Here is a 23,695-nt window from a genome sequence, read left to right on the forward strand (position 1 = left end):
ATACTCTTACAAAGTACATATGACTATCACAATAGTGATATTATTTAAAAAGATAAACATAATTTTAATCATGAAATTTCTGTTTTCACATTATTACAAGTTAAAATAACTATGCAATATAATATACTATTAATAATACTTTTGGTTTAAAATCAATAAGTACTACAATTCCAATTCAAAAATTATTTAATAAAACTACGTCATATACATATGTATTTATAAAAGAAATTATATAAAATATTTTCTTCTTCATTATTACCCTTCGCTTTGATGTTTGAAAAATATGATTAATAGGGATTCGTGGATTTGAAAGGTATATTTTTATTGTGTGTTCAACATAACAAAGGGCTATTTTAACAAATCTTTATACATTAACATTGTTAGCATATAAAGGTTAATATTTCATAAATCAAATTCAAATTTTGTTTCGATCCAGACGCCAGCATGAACGACGCGCTTGTTAACATTTTATTGCGACAAGAAATTTTAAATGAAAACTGTAAAAATATTGAACAACTATCAAGAGGTATCGCTAATATAGCGGATAATAGTTTTAAATGTCACTACACAACGCTTATCTTAATAAACTCTGCAATGATTTGTGGGGTCAGTGCATTCATGAACTCCTATCCGAAGACAATGGTTGTTTTAAGTAACGTCACCAAACCAATCTGGAGGAAATCGAAACAATTTATTTTGTTTGGTTACAATTTGGAGAACATAACATATTTATTGCGATGGCTACAGAAATACAATTACGATAACACAGGCAACTTTATTATAATCTGCCAATCCAGTCAGACAGACGAATGCGATGAGAGAGAAGCCGTCAAAATTCTATGGACTCATAAAATTGTGAACGTAATTTTTGTCAATTTAACAGACAATGGAACTGGATATACTTACGACATTGATTCATTTTGTGAAAATGGACCACCAATCAAAGTAAAAAATTGGGATCATTGCCTTAAATTCGGTATGAAATGTACTATGCAGTTTCCTTTGAAGCTTAAAAACTTATATGGCTGTCCGATCACAGTTTCAACATTTTTCCAACCCCCTTACATGCAGCTAACTGATGGACTACCATCGGGAGCTGATGGAGACCTGCTGCTTATTTTGGCGAAATCTCTAAATGCCAGTCTCACAATAAGAACCCCATGGATAGGTGACGGATGGGGCAATCGCGAAAAAAATGGAAATTGGGTTGGATCTCTTGGCGATCTATACTATAATTTGGCGAATTTCTCGATGACCTCCGCAAGCATTACTGAAACGCGAAGCGAAGATTTCCAAATGTCAAAATTTTACCGTAATCTTAAATTAGTGTGGGTGACTCATCCAAAAATAAAAGAGGCTTCAACTTATAAATTAATGCGGCCCTTTAAACCAAGTTCAAGAGCAGCTCTGTTCATATCTTTTATAATATTCATTTTAGTTTTTATGGTTTGTAGAACTAAAAACGTTAAAGCTATGTTTAAAACGGTGAAAATTTTAAGCGCGCCGACGAAAAGTCTCTTTTATTATTTTCAAATTTGTCTCGGTCAACCTGTAGCTGTTCAGACAAAGAAAACGCGAATTTTGTCATTCTTATTAATTTGGATCTTCTACTGTTTCCTTATTAGAACATTTTATCAGGTGCATCTGATAAACTCTCTGAAAACCGATGTTTATTTGACGAATTTTGTTTCCATACATGACGCAATACGAGACAAATATAATTTTGGTGGAGGTCTGGCTCTAAAAGATTATTACATTGACGAGCAAGTTATTTACAATAATTGGGAAGGTGTAAATAGTAGTGATTATTATGATATAATGAATAATTTGACAGAAGGTAAAAAATTTGTCTTAGCAATGAATCTGGCCACAGCAAAACATTATCTTAAGCAGCCAGGCAAAAAGTTGCATGTCTTGCCACAAAGAATCGTTACCTCACCAACTGCAATATTTTTTAATAAATTCTCACCTCTAGTTCGTCCTATAAATAAAATATTGGATCGTTTAATCGAATGTGGCATACTGGGCATGCTGTTTCAAAATGCTACCACTTCAAGATATATTTATAAAAAAGTTACAAATGACATTGTTATAAAATTTGAGGATTGCGCAGGCTGTTTTGTTATTTTAGCACTGGGTTACGTTGCGTCGTTCGTGGTTCTTATTATAGAAATGATTATTGAAAAGAAAAAAGATGTTTTTGAACACAGAACATTCCGTTCAATAATGATCTTTAGATAAGTCATAAATATTAATATTTTCTGTATCGAGTATCACGCGTAGGTAAAATTATAATTATTTATTTATTGTGCCCAGTTATATGAAAAACTAATAAATTAGTGCACGCTTATAAGACTTGTGATTGTTGTATAAGTACTTTTTGAAAAATGTTAGTATTATTTTTGGTCTCATTTATTGTAAATGTACTTATTGTTAGATTTACTTACTGATACCAGTTTACACCAAGAATTGTAACATATTTTAGTGATTCCGAAATCGAAATGTAGAATCGGGAATGGTTCCAACCAAAAAGAATAGTTTAACAATAATATATATTAGAATATAATAAGCAATTCGTTTGTCACTTCACAATTTTGTTTACACATATGGTATTTAATTGAAATACGATTTATGTCAATTCAAGAAGTGTCACGTTCATTGTCTCAATAAGTGCTAATTTATAGAAACATGTTAAGCATCTGTGGCGTATTTCACCGTATTTTGAGTGTTAGATATTGTAGTAAAAACAAAATATGTGTTCTTAATATATAATTTAATTAACTAATAATAAAATAATGAAATCTGAGACTTTCGCGAGTTTTATTCATTTAAATGAAACTAATATATTTTCGGATATACTACGCGGATTTTATTATTTTAAAACAACATAATCCCGACGTTTCTGTTACTTTTCAGCAACCATGAAATATATCGTCTGCCCGTGATCACGGTTGCTGAAAAGTAACCGAAACGTCGGGATTATGTAGTTTTAAAATAATAAAATCCGCGTAGTATATCCGAAATATATTAGTTTCATTTAAATAATAACAAAAAAGGCGAGTATCTAACATAAAACGTTTAACAAGACGTTTTTGCATCTTTGTTTTTTAATTCGCATGTTTTATTTAAATTTAACAATATTTTGGCCATTTGTTTTCATAATTTGTGTAATTAAAAAGTTTTATTGAAATCCTTTCAGTAGTCTAGTAGAATATTTAAAACCTCTTCCATTACATACTGTAGGAATATGAGAGGGTAGGAGAGAATCAATGTAGGAATATGAGAGGGTAGGAGAGACTCAAAACGTATATAAGCAGTTGTCAGAGGACATCAGGGCTCTTTTTCGTTCGTAACGCGCGTTGGTGTGATAGTTTAGTCGTTAGTAGATTTTAGAAGTGTGTTTAAATCTTTCGATTGTGTTATATTCGGATTTCATTTAACGATTAGTTTAAATCAAGATAGTTGAAAGTTATTCATTTAGAATTGTTTTTATTTTTGTGTAAATTTAATAAATTAGCGGTGGAATTGTATCGAATGTTATTTTTTTAAAAAGTCAATTCTTACCTTGTTTCTAAGAATACATTATAAGGTCACCATAAAATATTACTGTTAAATGTTGCTATATATTAAATAAAAAAATATTCAATTTTGTCTCTTATATATTTATTAAGCATAATAAAAAGCACCTCCACACAATACTGTTCCGAGGGATATGATACAAATATTCTTCATAAATAATAATCTGAAAAAAGTAATATCATGAGAAATCCAGGTCAAAGACGATAAAAATGTTTAGGAATTAAAGTATGAAAAAAAAATCTTATTATAAAAGATTTTTCCTCTATGTACACTATATTTTTTTTATATTAAAATTTTATTCTGATCTTAATCCATTGAAAAGTTAATTCATTAATATTATCATTTTAATAAGACCTATTTGACAGACGGGTTTGACAGCTATTTGAACTTAATTCGATGGAAACAAGGCGGTTAGACTTGTTTTGGTGCTAACAAAACGGCTTGTTTAATGTCTCATAAATGTATGTCATTTCACCCAAAAAAAATTATCTTAATTCTCATAATGCAATATTAAATAATCTTTTTAAATCTTAAATGAACATTTCGTACCTAAACTTTCTTCGTCTCGGTTCCCTCCACATAACCATAATTTCAATAAAAGCAGGAAATATAAACAACAAAAACGCCGTGAATACATTGCCAATCTGAAATAATTGTCAGACTTATTCAATATTCGATATTATCCTGTTAATATAATGCTGTCTTACAAATGTCATCCAAGTCATCATATCTGGTAGTGCAACACAAAGACCTGACAGTACCAATACGTGAACACAGCGATACATGCGCTCCCAAATGCCCTTTTTCCTGTTAAAAATGCATTGACATTAATAATATAAGAAACAATTTTGGATACAGAATGGAAGAACCTGACTTAAATATAATTTAATATTAACCTTTTTAATAATTAGTTCTACAATTAGATATTAATTTAATTATCTATTGAATATTTAAGTATGACAGTGTAACATACAAAAAATATATTCTAAGAAAGAAATTATGATCAGAATTTTTTTTTACTAACGACTTGTGTCTTCTGCTAAGGTTACGCCATATAATTCTAAATGGGATCCAAAAATGTACAGCAAAAGTCACAGCCAACGTTATGGCTAAAAAACTTTGCATTAAATTAGATGCTCTGAAATAAAATATTATAATAGTAATTACGAAGTGTTCAAACGTTAGATACGTTTTATTCCGCATTCGATTTATCTGACACACATTAAACGTTTGGGCAAAAAATATTTGCAATTCAAAAGATAACAATTTTACAATCTATAAATATATAATATTATTTAACTTTGTCTCAGTTTTGTCGATCATTTTAGGGATTTTATGTTTCACGGTGATTGTAACTATTGGTTCAAAAAATTCAGCTCACGTATTCGAAGGCATATGAATTGTAAATGGGGACTTGCACTCTTTACCCCACGCCCAGTAACCGAAGAAGCCTATCGCAGCGTTAAATAATATAACAATAGGCATTGCTGGAAAAAATATTTACAATACCAAATAAGATTAAGTCCATAATCTTAATTATGACTCTAATTCCGCTTACTAATCCTATTGTTTTCATATGACAATAGCGTGTAACGAAAATTACACCTAAAATATATTATTACCCATTGTATATTTTTAAATTAGAATCCTTTCATTCGAGTTGATTGTGAATACTATGAACTAAAGCACTGGAATATTTAACATATATATAATCTGTCGCTATACGAACAAAACTCTCACCCCATAGTAATACAGTTTTAAAATACTTAGGTTTTCTCATATTATTCTCTACGGGTAGCGTTACACCGATTCCGTTGATGCTAAATATACAAATTCCCATCAAACGAAAGAAGCCTTGTACGTCGTTCCAAGCGGGAAGATCGCTTAAACTAGATGCGGCAGTTATGCTATAGTACACAGTTGCTATCACACAAATCCCTGAAAGTCAATTGTTGGTGTGAAATTTCATTGTAATTTGATGAGTAACTTCAATGAATAAATTTCGTAAGGATGAAGTAAAGTATGACTTTAAATAATGAACAATTAATAAGTTATGTATTATAAAATAAACCATATTTGCTATTGTATAATTCAATCATCGATTTTCAGTGCAAATTAATAACAATTAAGTTATTAAATTATGCTGAAAAGAATTTTTCAAATACTTAGATGAAGATGAAAAATTAATAATTATTTTAGAAAGCGCCATCTATGATTGATCTGCAAAACTATTCTAAACTACGAGGATTTAGGGATAATATATTTTGTACTGTGTAGTAAGTATTGTAAAATTGGCTAGTATCCTTTAATCTAGCATGAATCTTCTTATTTTTAGCCTTATATTAGATAAAACCGGATAAGATAAAGGAAAATTATACTATTTCTATATCTATTAAAAATAAGATTTCCTGCATACTATTGAGGAAATAATCTAGATGACATATCGTTCAAGAAACGTCATATTGTGCGGATGACAGTTAAAAACTTTAAACGTCAGATGGCCGATGTCCATATTTTGGCATTTCATTGTCACTATTATAAGTTATATTTTGGTGCTGGTAAAAATATAAGTAGTCTCCTTTAATAATAATAATGATTAAGAAAAACGCTTTCATTCCATTGGAAAAATTTCTTTGTGTCACCTACATACGGTACTCAAGATAATGATTAGTCCTACAAATGATTACGTTGACATTGGCATAATATCCCACGATACCAATGCGTTTGAAGCGATCGCATTAAAAAAAATATTTTGTAGTCAGGAGCATTGGGGGCTTTTAATATAAGAATAGGTATGTTCAACTAACCAATAAACAAATCAGCAACAAGGGAGAACGGAGCTAGATATTTCAAACTTCTTATCATACATAGTGACACTAACGGTAAAGTTATCATTAAAATATATTGACTTATTGAAAATTCCGAACTCGACACAGATTCTAAAACCTGGAAGAAATATTGTTATTAACACTCTATTTTTGTCGTGTTTAAAAACATAGTGGCAATTCCATTTATAATTTCTAAACGAATAATTATTATATAATTATTTAATTATATATAAGCAAATAAAAGAAGTAAAGCACGCGTTAATTGAAAATTATAACCTTTTTCAGGGTTTGCGCTATCATAATTTCAAATATACAACAGGTTCCATTAAAATGTAGAAATAAAAATACGTTAACTGAGTACCTGTAAAAAAGTATATATATTTTAATAATATCAAGTTTATTTTAAAAAGTTTCGTTTTAAAACAATTATTATTATTTGACAGTTGTTTTTTTTAATTAAATTATATTTAAATTGTAACGAATTTAGGATTAACTCGTTGATTTCGATGTATAGTTAGGTAATATTTTTAAGTGGCAACATTATAAAGCGGTACGAAATTTACATCAAGTTTTGATATCAAATAATTTTCATGTCAATGTAAGGAGTTTACATAACATACGTTTTGTTTTCTCAGTATTCTTATATCAAACTAAGGTCAAGTCTTTGATAATAAGGTCCTACAGAAAGTATTCAAAGGTACAACCGAAATTAATTAGATATTACCGAAATATCTTGCTTGCTCGTCTAGACAAATTGAAAGGGCCGGTAGCCACGGCCACTTCAGCTAGATCTGGGTAAGACAGTCTAGGAACACGGAGTCTACCGTACATAATCTGCGCTGAACTAACCAACATCTGTAAAGAATATTTTTTAATATTGTTACAAGTGGCGCCATCTGTGTCGTACTCATTATAATATACTACAATCCTTAGAATTTTTATGGCTGATTATAATTAATTATAATACTGAACCATTGCAATATTGTAATGGCAAAATTTAAGTATTAACTAGTATTAGAAAACTATAAATACTGGCTCCAAGCATTTTGTATGACGTTACTGGAAGTGACGCTGAACATTAAAAATAAAGTCTGCAACTGTACCTCGAACAATATATTTTATGACAAGTGTCTGTGTTTTATACTTCACGTATTTTCGTGGACATTATCTAGGTATAATAATTGTCGTTAGAAAAAAAAAATTCTTTTGAACAAGACCGAAACTGTCGGTAAAATTTAAGAGGAATAATTATCTATTTATTACAAACACGAATCAAGAATAACTTTATATTTATATATTTTTATATACTTATAAAACAGACTTACAATCATGCAATATGTGATAATATAACCAATAATCAGCGTAACAGCGAGAGACGTCCATAGTCCTCCGTACTTAAAGGCTTCGTGCATGCCAAGTAAACCTGCTCCTAAACAGCCTTTTATAAGATGAGCAATAGACTCTATTAAACTGAAACAGTGCCAAAAAAATTCTTAAACATTCGCTCTAAGAAAGGAAATCAATATAATGTAGTTCGTACAAAATAATCTGGTCTAAGTAAATCTAAACATCTAAAACTATAGATGCTTTACTACAAATATGTTTAAAATGGGTTATAAAAAATATTTCTTTTAATCAATAAATAATAAATGCATTTATTACATCATATTAGTTATTTTAAGGAGTTTGGCTTATAGTTATAAATATTAATGTTAAAATTTAAAAATGTATACTTAGTTGAGTAAATGTTTTGTCTTTCGGCGGTGAAGTCATAGTTTATCATCTCAGCCCCTGGATATAGCTCATGGTATGTCCTGCTGTCACTTCTATCGAAGTATTCTGTCAGCTCTAATTCCAGGTTACATAAGGATCTCAAGTCGTCTTCCTAAAACCGTTGTTGTTTGTTTCATAGAAATTTATTACAATTAGAAACTAATATTTGATAATATTTTCTCTATTTCGTGTTAATAATTCTTATGCGACTTGTATTTTGTTATAATTTTAGTATTCGTTAATGTTATTCCGTGAAATGTTTCTGTTGGAACTGAAATACTTATTATATATGGAAAATAAACGTTATAATACAAAAATTTACGAATATATGTTAATAGTTTACTATACAATATAGATGTACAAATCTAATCTGATGCATCTGTTATATCTGCATTCGTTTGACGACCGTGAAAGCTAAAGGGATCTGAAAATTCCTTTTCTAATTACCATTCCGATTTCTTTTTAATTACAAAATCACAGCGCCTTTTGGAAACGTTCACGTTAATGTAACGGTTGCTAAGGTCGACAGATATCACTTGCAATTACCTAATTCACTTTACGGTGACGCTGAATAAGAATATATATTTTGCTATATTTCCACCAAGTAAAAAAAATAAAGTCACTCAGTAAAACTGATAACATATATTACTGATTAAATTGTTATATTTCAATTATTTCTCCATACAAGAAATAGTGGACAATTTATTATGTAATATGAAAATCACTTTATTCCAAAAGAAAAAATATATATATCAAAAATTAAGTTTAATTATATAATACTCACAGACTCGTTTGTTGGTGTTTTTCTTCTGTTATCCTGAAAAGGAAATCTTTTACGTACTTAATTAATAATATATGTTTATCAACAATCTTTTAAATTCACATCAAAGGCCGCTCAAGTTATTTCATACAAGTGACTAAACATTCTAATAAGTAATAGGTACTTCAAATAATAAACTGATACCGAATGAACTTACCTCTTCTGTAGAAGGCATAATAAATACCAGGAAACCATTTAATCGAGTGGGCGATGAGACATTGTTTATTGAACTAGTAAAACAATACTTATACCCTAACTCCGCATATTGACATCATTGTTAGCATAATATATGCTTTTATATAAATATAAATAGTGTTTAGGAAAATTGACAGTTACGTATAAATACGATGTTGTCAAAAAATGTTTTTAAAATGTCCTTATGGCGAAGCTCGTAATATTATTAAAATTCGTTCAACAAATAAAAACATTGACATTGGCAAAATATTCCACGATTCCAGTGCGAATGAAGCCGTGGATAAAAAAAAATATTTTTGTTTATTATATTGGTTATTTTGAATTAATCAAATATAATAGTGTTTTAACGAAGATTGGAAATCCGTTCTTTACAATTTTGTTTGTGAACTACGTTTTTATTTGCTTGTAAATACGTCAACCCCAGGATTTCAGTTAACTAGCAAGTGCAAATCGCTTTTTATTTTCTAGCTTCGGGTAGTCTGCTTTTGGTCAGATTTTTAAATAGAAATAGGAAATCATTCAGGTTTTTTTTTACATATTTAATCTCAAATATTCACTTTGTCTACTTTGGCAAATTATTTTTTGATTTTTGTTATATTTTTTAAAAATTAAATAGCTTTTTTTTTAAACACCAGCAACATAACTTTAAAAGCCTCTTTATAATTGAACCGTTTATAGCATAGATGCAACAAAGAGACGTACAAAATTTTGCAAGATCTTATTTTTTTATAAGTATCGCGTAAATGTCAACTAACATAACAAATAGGCATTCTATATTGACATTGCAAATAGACATAAAAAAATATATTGATACTGAAGTTGAAGATGTCAGGAAAATTAAAAAGATATATAGATAATCAAAGCTATATTCAGCAACGTTTGCATTTGATTTCTTCGGAGACCAGTTTTTCACCTTTAGTGCTCACAACGTTATCACACTCATCATTACCGCAGGAGTCCTCGCAGCCCGACTCGCATGCATCTTTCTCAGGTTCTGGTTGGTCACATTCATATTTCACTTCACATTGAATTTTGCACGTAACAACTTTCTTTCCATTGTATTTGTTACTGCATTTGTCCTGACAATCGTCTTTCGCGTCGCATCGTAGGCTGTTGGAGATACGAAGCAGCTTCTTCACAATCGGTGACCTTAGAACTTGTTTGTCGGTTCTTTGAACATTGTCATCATCCACTCTGTTCCTTTCAGCTCTATGCCTCATTCTGGATTTCTGGCCCCTTTGTTGTAACAAATTTAAATAACTCGGTGTGCTTTGTTTAACGGCCCTTTCATTATACAACTGGAAATGAAGTTGGAATATTATAAAGTTTTTATGATTATTATTCATCTACAAATTTGTTGTTTTAATTGAAAAAAAATGTGAATAAAACTTTCTTCATGAAATAGTAACTAAGCATAGATTTTTGTTGGTTGTATTGTATTTACCTTTTCATGTAATAAGTGTGGAATGTTTATGGGGTCGTGTTCTTCGCTGGATGTCATTAAAGCCAGTTTATTTTTCTTTGCCAGTCCTGGATCCTTTTCTAATATGATAATTACAGGTTTCTTGTTGCCAACTATGTTGCGGTTCAAAAGGGAAAGAAGACTGGATACATCGCGATTTGTTATTTGTGTGGAATCTATTTGTTGAAACTGTTAACAAAACAAAATACTTTAACAATATCAAAATGAAGAATATTAATATGTGATTAAAAATATCTTAATGTGCAATATAAATGTATATATGTATATGTAGGGCACATTCCTTTAGCACGAGTGATGTACCATATACAGAAAAAATAATTATAATTGATAAAGTGTAGTATTTTTTTTATCGATTTCTGTTTATTTTTTTTTTCAATTGAAAATTCAATATTAATGAGTAATACAAAAAAAAGTACAATATCTTTATCGTTAACTGGAATACTAGGAACGAACAAAAAGAAATATAAATAATAATGTGCGTAAAATGTTAAAAACATTAAAAGTATTATTTTTAAACATTATGTTAAAATTTAATTGTCATCTTTTTAAAATTACCAATTGGTGTTATTTACAATTTACTGAAAGATTCTGAAAACTCAGAACATCAATAAAATTAATAAAAATCTTTTAAGATAATTTTAAAATAAATTCAAGTCTTATTAAAGAGAGGTATAAGATTTAATTATTTACTTACCAAACTCAATAAACAAATAAAAGCAACGGTCGCAAATATTTTAGTTGACGCCATGGTGCTGTTGGTTTGGCGTTCTTCTCCAAATTATTTGTTTCTCAGATCTCGTAAATAATCGTGAGTTTCCGCTTCGATAATTTTAATCAATTTGAAATCATTTCATGATTAAGATGTTTTATGTTCATCGAGTTATTAAATTATCGTCTTACTCTTTGATGAAATTCAAGTATTTTTGATATTATAGTATATTATTATTATTAATTATACTTCTATATTGAAATTTGATGAATTAAGAAGAAAGTACACATCAACAAAATCATTTATAATTATGTTATATGTAATACATTATAGTATACGTGTATGTATTTCATGACTGAAATATATTATATTATATCTTATGTCGTTTGTTGATTTATACGCATACTTAGGGTATGAGCAAAGAATTCCCTCTCAAACGTAATATAATCCTAGGTTCCGATAATATAGATTTACTGTAATATTTTGAGAGAAATTCTTGTGTTAAGGTATGCCTTTGAGTGCCTTAAAATATTTTATCGATGTCTTCTCTAGATTCTAGTACTTTTACGGTACGACGATTAGATTGAATTGAACGCAGGAATAAGATAGAATTCCGGAGACATTTTGACCTATATATTGCTTTTCTTCGTGTTTAGAATTTGTAGGAAGTGAAAATATTATAGAAATATATATGGTGTCAGCAACTCCAAAAGATGAATACTCTAGAATATAAATAAAGAGTCGAAAATGTACAGGAGGTTTAATTAAATAATTATTAATCTAAAGTATTGTTATTAGAAAATAAATATATAAGAATATTTTTCAAACTATAAAAGATAGTTTAGAATAATCATGTATAGGGCAGCAAAAATCACATCCTTAAACAATCTATGTTTCTTCGTGATTTTCAAATTTATTTACAGGCCATGAGGTTAAAAATATAAATATAACAAATATATTAATACAATAAAATATATTGTGAAAATATTAGGAAGGGTGTATAAGTGATCCGGAATTTTCTATGATACAGATGAGACGAAACCTCTCAGCATATAATGGATTTATAGTGCGGGTGTCGGGTCCATCGCGTTGCAGGGAGAGGAGCTTCAACAACGCCTGGGACTTGCGACCGAGGTGAAGGCTTAAAGGGCCCCTATCTAACGTGTGTTAAACGCTCACCTCCACTGTCCAAGCTCCTGTCCTACCTTACCAAATTTGAAACGAACCTACAAGATCTGCCTTCGTCGCACGTTACAATAATGAACTGATGTTAGTTCTTGACAGACTCAAATCTTTTAACAGGTTGTAGAGAGATTTGGTTATTATACTTCTCTCGCCTACTTCTACCGTGTACAAATTTACAACGAACCTATTCTTAGTGAATTCGTTAGTGAGCTCGTAATACACAAGGTGCTGCTGTAAGACGGATGACTGCTGGAAAGACAGCCGAGGGCAACGGCCTAGCAAGCCCAGCCCGGGATTTACGAAGCTAAAAGTCCTATAAAGAAAAATACCCCTAGGACAGTCCGAGAGGGGTGGGGGCGAAAGATCTGTCATAGAAGGCCATTCAAAAACTTTTAGTTACAATGTGGGAATATTTCAAGGTTGCTGTCTATCTCCATTTGTATTTAATATTGTAATTAACATCTTAGTAGATAAATTAATCAGCAACGAGAAAAAATGGGGGTATCGGTTCAAGTTTAATAATAAATACACGGAATCCATTTAAGCCTTCGCTGACGATCTCGCAATACTGACACGTAACCGCAAACACTGTCAAGTACTATTAGATGAAGTGGATAAATTCTGTGAGTGGACCGATGGATTGAGGACAAAACCAAGTAAATGTCACTGTCTGTGTCTCGGTAGGCGGAATACAAGATACACCTCATAAGATCCAGGATTATCGGTCGGCGGTCAATTAATTTCTACGGTTACAGAAAATGCACCATTTAAATTTCTCGGTCGGAAGATTGATAATATAGGTCGCACTCCATCTTTAGAACGTATAGTAGATAGCTTTTTAAACGATCTCAACAAGGTAGATAGCCAACAGATCAGTAACGTTAAAAAAGCTTGGATCTACGATAATTATCTAACTTCACGTTTAAATTGGCCTTTCCTCGTCTATGATTTTAATAAAACCCTTTTGTAAAAGTTCGATGCAGTTGTCATAAAGATGTTGAAGTTGTGGCTCGGGCTCGCACTAACGACTGATTCATTGGCTTAATTCAGGGATCGCAATCGTTTTGGGATGAGTCTAAAAAGGCCATCGGATCTCTATAAACACCTGAGAGATATATCCTGGGAAAATCCCATGATAGCGTCGTTACATCGCTCCCAAAAGACAAAAATGCCCCAGAGATAGAATCAAGGCTTCAATTCCACTAGCAGTTTATGATAGAAGCACAAAGTAACAGAGTAGGGTTAGGATCAAGTAAGAAAGTCCAAGATACGGATATATTGAAATCTTTTATTCGGCAGGACGAGAATGATAAATATAAGATCCATGCAATGAGTTTAGAAATGCAGAACGAGTGGTTAGACATAAGAGATTTTAGCATCCCATTAGCACTAAAATGGCGCACCTTAATCCATGATTGGTCGCCAGCATTATTGCTAAAATTCTATCTTAGTGCGTTTCAGATGACTCTCCCTGATCAGAGTAATTTAGTAAGATGGGGTAAAGGTACCGAAAAGACTTGCTATATCTGTGGGAAGGCAGTTGGAACTGCTAGGCATTTGTAAGTGGGATGTAAGGTACTTTTGTAAGGTACTCTTACAAATATCCTCTGGGATTTTATATTGCTTCTCATACGTATCCATCATTATAGTCCAATCCGAAGCAGCTTTAATGATGGAGTAAGGCTTGAAATTTGATTTTATAGCCCTAGTGACTTCTCTCACAAAACCTATTGATCGCTGGTTTGTGGTTATTTTTTTTGCGCTCTTGCTACCGAAAGATTAACCGCTTCACGTATGATTTCTAAAATCTTATCGTGACGACGCAAGTATTGACCGCTATCCAGGAGTATCCTACATCCCACCAGAAGGTGCTTAGCAGTTCCAACGGCCTCCCCATAGGTGTAACAAGTTTGTACGGTGATCGTTGTTTTCGAAAATATCGACAATTAAGGTTAAGACCAAAAAAAATAAATTTTTAGTTCTGCATAAAGTACATTATAAATTTTTGTTCGTATAAGACATCCTGTGCTGTAGTAGCAATGGCTCAGTTTGTTTAAGTGTCGTTATTGCATTCAAAATAAATAGATAAATCGAAAAATCTAAAGAAATCAAGAGATCGATTGTAGCTTCAACTTCAATGTCATCGCAAACTTTGTAATTCAGAGAACATACAGAGTTACAGTAAGACAAGAAAGAAAAAAGGGTATCTCTTGGTGGTCACATGGCCCATAAAGCTAAGTACATACTGTAAACAATTGACGAATTATGTACAAAAAACTGTAACTAAATTGATTTTTCATATTTCTATTGTTTTTATTGTCACCTGTAACGTTCCAGGTGAAGGTATCTCATATAATTCCATTCAATTTCCCATTCCGCTTTCACAATTTGTGTATTCGCGGCATATTTACGGAACGTATTGCTCGAGAATAAAGAGCTTTTACTGTAATATCGTTGGGAAATAAAAAAAAATGACTTGAATATAAAGACGGAGAATTATTTTTGACAAATTACGACTTTTACAAAAGTAATGTCAAAATGAATTATATTTTAAAAATTCACAAACATTATTGCTAATACAATACTTAGATCATTTTTATTATTATGTTTAAAATCACCAACTCTTCAATTACGACAAATTGTTGACTGAAATATTTATAACCACAAATAAAAAGAACCAGAATGAAAAAGACAATAAATTACCCACAAAATATTTATCCTACTGTGTTCTAAAAATTATATTTGATGTCTTCTTAATACTATAAATAAATGAAATATATCTACATAGCCCTACAATTTAATCCATGCTGGTAAAATATAGTTGGTTTTTTTTTCTATGACATTGCAATCATTTACAGAATGAAAAGCTATGTAAACCAAAATAATGCTCACTACAACATTACAAATTTCTCTTCTTCAAAATTTAAGAACTACATGTTATATATATTGGATTTATTACAAATTCATTGCTTTAAAGAGAGGACGCCAGCCTCGCTGACGTCACTAATGTCACATGTTTCAGTATGTTCCAGATATTTTAAAATGAAACTTCAATTCTTCTAAATGTTCTTGTATTTCTCGAAGGTTCTTCCTAATCTCATTCTTTATGATCCGCACTCGCTGAACTCTGCAGTCCGCTGTCGTGCGTCCAGACGTCATATTTAAACCAGAATTCAAACATAGTTCTATTCTCTTTGATTTCGTTTTACTTTTAACAATAGTAACGACGACCAATAAGTTGTTATAATAATTGATGACAGTTATTTTCATGTTGCATCCGTCATTGAAGCTGCCTTCGCCGATATATACATTAAAACATATATAAAATTCCTATCGTAATTTTAATGATTACCTATTTCCAGTTCATACTTATGATGGAACTGTAATTTTCAGATTTTTTTTTGTTACAAACTCCTGAGATTTATTTTAAGAATAGTGATCTTTACCAAAAGTATTTGTATCAAGTTCTTAATGAATTATCGTCTATGTGGCGCTCTATTTGAAAAATTACTGCTAACTTATTAGTTATCTCAATTAAAGTTTCTTACTTTGTAATTTCAATATAGTTATATTAGGTTTACAGCTGAAATGGCAGAGTAGTTGCAGGAAGACCGCACTTAGAATAATGAATTCCTACTCAAAACATTATTTAATCAGTATTCATCAAATAATTTATGACAAAGTTTAGGCTTTGCTATGTTCTCATTTTACTTTGGTAAGGCCTAGACGAAATTAATAAATATTTTAACATCTCCAACAAGGCTAGGACAGTTTTTTTAGGAGATTAATACATAACGAGGTTAACTCACGACAATTTATTCAGTGGATTGTTAACTCGTCAATCGTTTTATAATATTAAATAGAAAATCTTATAAAGTTTTAAGAAACGTAATAATTTAGAATGTTTCACTGCGAGTAATGGAACATACACTTCATATATAATAGGTATATGTACATATATATATTATATAATGAGGTAATTATTAGAAGTAAAGGCTAAGGCATCATATGTATCCATTGTTTATTCGTTGTCATTTAAATTACGCAATAGCCAGTATGGAGGTTTTGTTACACCGCATCTTGGTTTTTTGCATACTTTCTTAGGTCTGTTACAGACATCGTAATCATCATATTCTTCTTGACAAGATAATTTGCAAGTATAAGTCTTCTTTTTAGGACATCTTTTGACACACGTATTTAAATTGTTACATCTAACGCGTAAAGCCTCACGGAGAACGTTTTCTGTCTTTTCAAATTTTTCCAAAGCTTCAGAATCTATGCCTTCAGTTTCTTGAGTTGTCTAAAATAATATATAGTTATAGTTTATTTCATAATAAGCGTTATTCAAAAGTTCCAAAAATATTTGTATAGATATGAAAATTAAATGAAATAGTTTTTACGTGTATTGGTTATATGGGTAAAATATTTTACGTGTCAGTGAAATGTATTAAAAAAAAATTTTAGAAAAAGATGGATTGAATTTTAAACTTCAAACAGATGACTATATCTCGACTGCAGAAAACTTGGAGTTCATTATTGTTTTTCCTGGTCTCAGCACGCGCTCACACTCCCAGTGACGCTGCCATAGAGGCAAGGCTAACAGCTATACTCATTGAAAAAAGACAAAAATATATATTACCCTTAGTATATGGTAAAGCAGATAAGCTCTTCTATCATGAGGCGGTTCGAGAGGCTGTACGTTGGGTGTCAGGTCATTGGAGAGGGCCATGGGCTGATTGTTACCATGTTCATGTTCATGAACTATTGAAAATGCTGGTGTCTTCGTTTTCGTTAGTTCATCTAACAGATTGTTGCGATCATCAGCGAATAGGTTCTAAAAAAATATTAACAATTTTTATAAGGGCTGAGAATATTTACAATATTATTAGTCATGATTTTTGTTAAAGTGGAACCGATATCGCAAAATCTGTCTATAATTTTTTTTCTTCACATTTTTTTTTCTCTAAAAATAAATATAAATATTAAATCCCTGGGAACTAAAGATAAAAAATAATTAATATACCCAAAAAAAAAAGTTTTTAAATAAATAAATATATTACATTAAGTAAACAAAACTCACTTTAACACACCAGAATAGAAGAAATAAATTTAAGCCAACACGTCTTTTCGACATGTCGATTACTGAAATCTGTTAAATCATAACGTTCTCTTGCCCCACAAACATTACGCTTGACGTAATTTAATTAAAGGAAAAACATTCGTTATAATTAATTGAGGGTCGGACATTTTGAGAAATTACGAGACATCATTACTGACTACAGTCTTTTGGTGATTTGTTTTAATTTACGTCGAATATTGTTTTTTTAAGTTTCTATATAAATGTGCAGATTTTTATTTTGAATATTAAATAATGTGTTTCAATAATTGAAAGAATGCTTGTACGCATTTTTTTTCCAAAATATTGATTTATTTGTACAAATATTGTGACGTAAATTTCGAAAATAAACGTCATTTTTATTCAATAAAAAAATAGACAGGTTTTACGCGGAGCTTCTTGGGACACAAATTTTTAGTATTGTCTTGTGAAATCTCATCCCAATACATAATTTATATGAATTTTAACTAACCTGATTAGGTTTTATAAATATTGTAAGTAATAAAAATAAACATAAGTATAATTAAGAATTTCGAGACTGTTAGCTTTATAGTGTAAAATGTTTTGTGATATTAAAATTAAATAAGGTTATAAACACATTGGAATCACTGTGATTGCATTGCATAAAATAGGTATGGAACAAAAAATACAATTTCTAATATCTATACGATTGGTGTTAGTAAAACGTGTTTGTATATAATATGTACAATGAAAGCTCTTTTCTATTTGTGGTAGAAAAAGATCAGACAGGAGACGTAGTGGTTATATATTTCATATATTCAAAGACAAGAATTAAATGTTATCAAGAAGTTTGAAAGATGTCGTAGGACTTGTAGTCTATAATAGACGCGTTGTTTATTTCTTAAGGGTCAATTTTAAAAGAACATTATAGGGAGGAAAAATCAAAACGACTATTTAAAAGGAATGAGGAAGTTTTTAAAAAGAGAAGACAAAATTACCGTATTTATATTGAAAGCTCTAAAAAAGTTTCCTAATTAGTTAACAAAAATTAATAAGTTTCCATTAACCGTCTTCATTGATGATTAGTGTGGTATTAACTATGAAAGAGTGACTGAGACGTACGTATTCTTGTGAAAAAGGTATGAAAATGATATCTGAGAAGAAACCTCTCAGAATTCTATGGATTCACCGTGCGGGTGCTGAGTCCATCGCGTTGCAGGGAGAGGAGCTTCAACAGATCCTGGAACCTGCGAACCAGGTGTAGGTTTTAGAGCCTACTTTTAGAGTCTACGCGCGTTAAACGCTCACTTCCACCGCCAAAGGTCCTCTCTCTACCTAAACAAATTTGAAACGTACCTACTAGGCCTATTTTAAACTTCTCTGGATAGAAAGAGGTTTATTAAAATATAATTGTTGAGAAGGTAGTTCAGCGTTTTATCAATTACTAGGAACGGTCTTTCAAAAAGACTCAGCGTCGGGTCGTAACATAAGGCTTGAACCATTCAATTTTGGTAACAAACGAACTTTCTGGACTTCGTCAGAACTGAAGATTGGCCTTAACCTAGTTCTGATACAAATCACTGTTTTATGATCGATTTTTAATTTCATATGTTAAGGCCTGTTCTAAAATTCCATTAAAAATTTGTAGTCCATAAAATAAGCCGTCGGATTAGCAGTGAAGAATTATCCCAATAAATAAGAGCGTTGCTATTAATATCAGGCCTTAGTTGTTATATTTATGTCCAAACTGAGTATGTAGATCCACACACAGAAACAGATTTTTCAAATATATTTAGCAAGAGTGAAAAGTTTCATAGTGAGGTAAGTGGTATTTAACAATTAATGGTACAATGCAGTAATGAAATGTGTTGTTAGTTCATAGGCTTTTATCTGTATATTTTTTAAAATCGTTTAACATCTAAGTTGACTTATGAAGACATTGGAAAATATACTACAAATTGGACATTTGTGATATTTTAAAGTTTTTTTAAAAGATGAATGAATTCATTCAAAGTTTTTTTAGATTCTCAACGGCATTATGATCATCAGAAATTATGGCCATAATTTAGTATTCAGCCAAATAGTTACTTGAATTAAAAGTGCAGGAAGTAATTTGTATAGAAATATATCGTGATTTTAAATCTGATAATAGCATCTAAGGGAACAAGTACATATAGTACTATAAACAGTTGTACGAATATGTCAGATCGATAAAAGAAATAATAATTTTAACAAGGCAATTTATATTTTAAATCGACATTAAAGTTCTTCGATATCTGTTAAAATTTTCAGACAAAAGAATATAAAACTGTGTAATAAAAATACTATGTTCCTTAAAATACACGAAGCAGAAATTGCATAAAAGATGGCAGCGTATAACTGCATATTTTACGACTAAAGTCCGCAACTCAGTGGTTAGTAATAATAAATAATTTCACTCAACGCTGTTTTGAGTTTCTATTTTAAGGTGCGGTTATGGAATAGTTAATAAATAACCATTCTGCATAAGAGATATCAAATGTCTCAACTAAAGTCGACGTTGTGTCTCTCATATCACGGAAATTAAAATTGTTTTGTGAGTAATTTATAGTGTACAAGTCCACATGCAGTCAACTTTCAAGTTGAGTTATTTTGATATTTTTATTTTCCACTAGATCTATTTAGTTCCAGTGTCTCTATGGTTCTTGTCCATATTAAGAAATTTAAAAAATTTTCACTGTCATCTCTTGATAATTATTGTCACATTGTAAATAATATTAAAACTCATAGAGTGCAAATATAAAGCAATAACAACTTGATAGATACATTTAATTTTATAAAAAAAAAATTTGACCGACGTTTAGAAATTTAAATACAATATATTTTCAAAAGATAAATTTCGATTTAAAAATACGACGACATTTCCTAACAAATTAAGGGTAACCTTAATTTTTATTCCTCTTTGTTGAAACGACTTTCTTGTTACAAAGGCAACTTTTGAACATAAAGACAAAGCGTGAGCTAGAAAGCTTCCAATGCAAGTCTGTTAAGCTGTTATGATAAAATATTTACCCACCGAAATTGTTCGTGTACCTTTATTCGTACGTTTAAGTGCAATTCCGCTGTATGTGTGGATAGCCTCATATTTTACTGTTATACATATTTTAACGTAACTTGAGTTATATCATCTTTTACGTTGTCTGCACCCGGTCTTGTGTTATTGTCGACATTCTAATATAGAAAAGATTTGTTTTGTGACTTTTATTACCGGATTTCAGATCTTTATACTTATTCGTTCTAAATGTAATACGTGTTCAATCTAAAATAAAATAAAAATGTGTTTTTAGGTATCAAATTAAGTATCAATATTAAATAATATGATTTATTTATTGTAAACTATATAAAAATGAAGATATAATAGAAAAATTGAGTATTCATTATTTGTTTGTAATTCTTGTAACCTACAGAGGCCAGAGATGAATGATTGTCAGTCTTTTTACATTATTTCTCGATACACAGCTACTAAGTACTGGTCCTTTAGCCTCGTTGCACCCTAATATCTATCCTTCAGAAAACAATACTACTATAAGCTTATAAAAATATATAAATAACCATTGACGTCATAATTCTATTCTATTCTGCACGATTTACATAAAAAAATGTTACCCTAAATAAATATACGAATTACTTAAATGCAATATCTTTTTGTAGCCCAAATTTTCCTCTCACTACAATATTCAATAAGATAATTAAGAAACTAAATTATATGCATAACTAATATCTTAAACACAACTAATATCTTAAAAAGCTGTGCCTAAGAGAAGAAACTTCTCAGCAATCCATAGATTTACCGTACAATTGCCGGTTGCAGAGAGAAGAGTTTCAACAGCACCCAGGTATTATTTTTTTATGCTAAAGGGGGCAACCGAGCAGACGGCCTACCTGGTGGAGGTAGTACCGTCGCCCATGGTCATCTGCAATATAGGGGAAAATGCAGATGTCCATGGAACCGCACCCATTAAAGACTACTTCATACCGATCTTTTTTGAGAGGTTCATTCTTCCCCGCTCAAGCCAGTCCATGTTAGAGCTGTAGTCGTATGACCAAAGCAGGTCTCTATCACCTTTCAAAAGGTAAATTACGTTTACAGTAAAATTCCTGTAATACATAACTTTCATTAATTACTAATATGTTTAGTCATAACCAAAACTATAACCAAATAATACTAATTACTGTACATATATAACAGGGTATATAACTGGCAATTAGCTTTAGTTCGTTAAATATAATACATCGGTAGTTTTGGGCAGAGCTTAAACTGTAATCGCTTAACTCTGTGGTCGAGCGTTGCATGTTGAACGTGAAAGTAATTATTGGGAATAATTAAAGATTTAAATATTACCATCCTTTTAATCTCAAACCCTCTTTAAAAAATACAATAACATTAATCTCGTTATTTATTAATCGTAGTATTTCTTGATTCTATCCGAAATTAAAAGGTAAATTACGTTTATACCGTAAAGATAATGTAAAATCACGACTGATGAAAACACTTCGTGGAAATTCGATTCCAAAGAAACTAGTGAAAATACCCCGGCGTTAGCTAGACTTGGAATTACATACTGTGCTAACGAACTGCTCTTGAAAATAGAAAACTGACGCTGAGCGTAAATTTAATTATGACTAATGGTTCAGTACATAGTTTTAATCTCATTTAAAGAGTCTCTAGTTCGTGTTTTTTGTTAATAGCATATTAAGACTAAATAAATAAGTAACAAAAATTTTATACAAGAAATTTTGTATAAACATATGTTTTCATTAAAAGTGATATAAGCAATAGTATTATACACACATATTCAAACATTTAATTAAAAAAAATATATATATCTAGACTAAATAAATAAGCGAGATCAATACTTAGCATTTTAAAGTTTTTTATATTAAGTAACGGAACCCTAATAAAAGCACTAGTGAAATAGTAGGTAGATACCTAACAGTAACGTCAAACCAGCTTGAACAAATATATTAGGATCTTAAACACTCGTGTATAAAGTTGAAAATTCAATAAACTGACTGTTTATAAAGATATATCAACCTTTTGCTTTAAGAAGCGAGAAAACAAACGCTGAAGCTGGAGAAAAATAGTTCTTAATTCCAAGCTATGTACTAAACTCAGGTAGTTGGACAATTATATGTGTTTGCTATATATTAGGTCTATACAACTTAGAAATACATAGTTAGCTGCCGAATCTATGTACTCGTAACGAAGAAAAATAGAATAGAATAGACTATTAAATAGAGTATTTTGTTTTAATTTGTATTATATGTATTTTAATTATGTATATGTTAATGTTACCCGTATCGAAAATTTCTCCTGGAACTAACTTGAAACGAAGATGATTAAATTTTGAAGTGTTTCGCTAATCAGGGTTCGGAATTGGAATTTTAAATGGTTTAAACCGCTATCCGAAATTGTAATTTTTGTTCCCTTATCTGCGGTATTCGTACCTTGACATACATTATGTACAATAAGTTTGAGAAATTCTACTTGTACATAGTGAAAGGATCTCATTAGTAATTCTTTGTGACTATACCTTCATTTGCGTAATATATTTAAACTTATTTTGGGATACATATTCATTTTGTATATATGTATATGTCGAAGGTGATTTATTCTTATGTTAAGATATATTTAATTTCTGTCAGGTTTTACTCCTTTATTACAAGTAACTTTGTTTTTTTTTTTTGAAGGTAAAGAATAAGTAAAGGTTAAATCCATGGCTATTAATAGAGTAACTGTAACAAGTGATTATGCTAACATTTAGTAGTAGTGTAGTGTAGTGCTATCGAGCAGTGTGGATAGGGCATTAATAATTTTATTTAATATCATATTTGAATTGCTAGCATAGTAACTTCTGCAGTGAATCGAAGAGAGCGGAGTAGTGTAGTATGTCGCTTCAAATCCTTTGACAACCGTTGCTTGAGACATACGAAAGTTGCTCAAAGCGAACCCAAGTATGAACTCTTGTCACTCAACTTTGTACAACTTCGCGAGTAATGTAGATGG

General features: G+C 30.5%; 4 protein-coding genes across 5 annotated transcripts; 1 reads left to right on the top strand and 3 right to left on the bottom strand.

Moving 5' to 3' along the window:
- The first annotated feature begins 275 nt into the window (after positions 1-275).
- Positions 276-2,176, top strand: LOC116775533 (uncharacterized). The gene is made up of 2 exons (XM_061524975.1): positions 276-2,073; positions 2,171-2,176. The coding sequence occupies exons 1-2, from the start codon at positions 445-447 to the stop codon at positions 2,174-2,176; spliced, it is 1,635 nt and encodes a 544-aa protein (XP_061380959.1). The 5' UTR covers positions 276-444.
- A 1,465-nt stretch (positions 2,177-3,641) lies between these two features.
- Positions 3,642-9,439, bottom strand: LOC116775668 (proton-coupled amino acid transporter-like protein CG1139). 2 transcript variants are annotated; one of them, XM_032668605.2, is made up of 13 exons: positions 9,158-9,439; positions 8,965-8,997; positions 8,141-8,292; positions 7,733-7,877; positions 7,132-7,262; positions 6,684-6,768; positions 6,387-6,525; positions 5,320-5,517; positions 4,961-5,066; positions 4,604-4,717; positions 4,287-4,386; positions 4,129-4,240; positions 3,642-3,742 (listed from the first exon to the last, which is right to left on the bottom strand). In XM_032668605.2, the coding sequence occupies exons 1-13, from the start codon at positions 9,173-9,175 to the stop codon at positions 3,729-3,731; spliced, it is 1,347 nt and encodes a 448-aa protein (XP_032524496.1). In that variant the 5' UTR covers positions 9,176-9,439; the 3' UTR covers positions 3,642-3,728. The 2 variants fall into 2 exon arrangements, with proteins under 2 accessions (XP_032524496.1, XP_032524495.1); XM_032668604.2 differs by having other exon boundaries at positions 4,129-4,223; positions 9,158-9,437.
- Positions 9,440-10,045: 606 nt separating this feature from the next.
- On the bottom strand, positions 10,046-11,501 carry LOC116775667 (uncharacterized). Its single transcript, XM_032668603.2, has 3 exons — positions 11,373-11,501; positions 10,640-10,846; positions 10,046-10,493 (listed from the first exon to the last, which is right to left on the bottom strand). Exons 1-3 carry the CDS (start codon positions 11,424-11,426, stop codon positions 10,065-10,067), a joined length of 690 nt encoding a protein of 229 aa, XP_032524494.2. The 5' UTR covers positions 11,427-11,501; the 3' UTR covers positions 10,046-10,064.
- Positions 11,502-16,576: 5,075 nt separating this feature from the next.
- On the bottom strand, positions 16,577-17,762 carry LOC116775682 (uncharacterized). Its single transcript, XM_032668630.2, has 3 exons — positions 17,653-17,762; positions 17,212-17,406; positions 16,577-16,872 (listed from the first exon to the last, which is right to left on the bottom strand). The coding sequence occupies exons 1-3, from the start codon at positions 17,704-17,706 to the stop codon at positions 16,594-16,596; spliced, it is 528 nt and encodes a 175-aa protein (XP_032524521.2). The 5' UTR covers positions 17,707-17,762; the 3' UTR covers positions 16,577-16,593.
- Between the last annotated feature and the right edge of the window lie 5,933 nt (positions 17,763-23,695).

Source organism: Danaus plexippus, chromosome 27 (genome assembly GCF_018135715.1).
Source record: "Danaus plexippus chromosome 27, MEX_DaPlex, whole genome shotgun sequence".
Lineage (NCBI taxonomy): Eukaryota > Metazoa > Arthropoda > Insecta > Lepidoptera > Nymphalidae > Danaus > Danaus plexippus.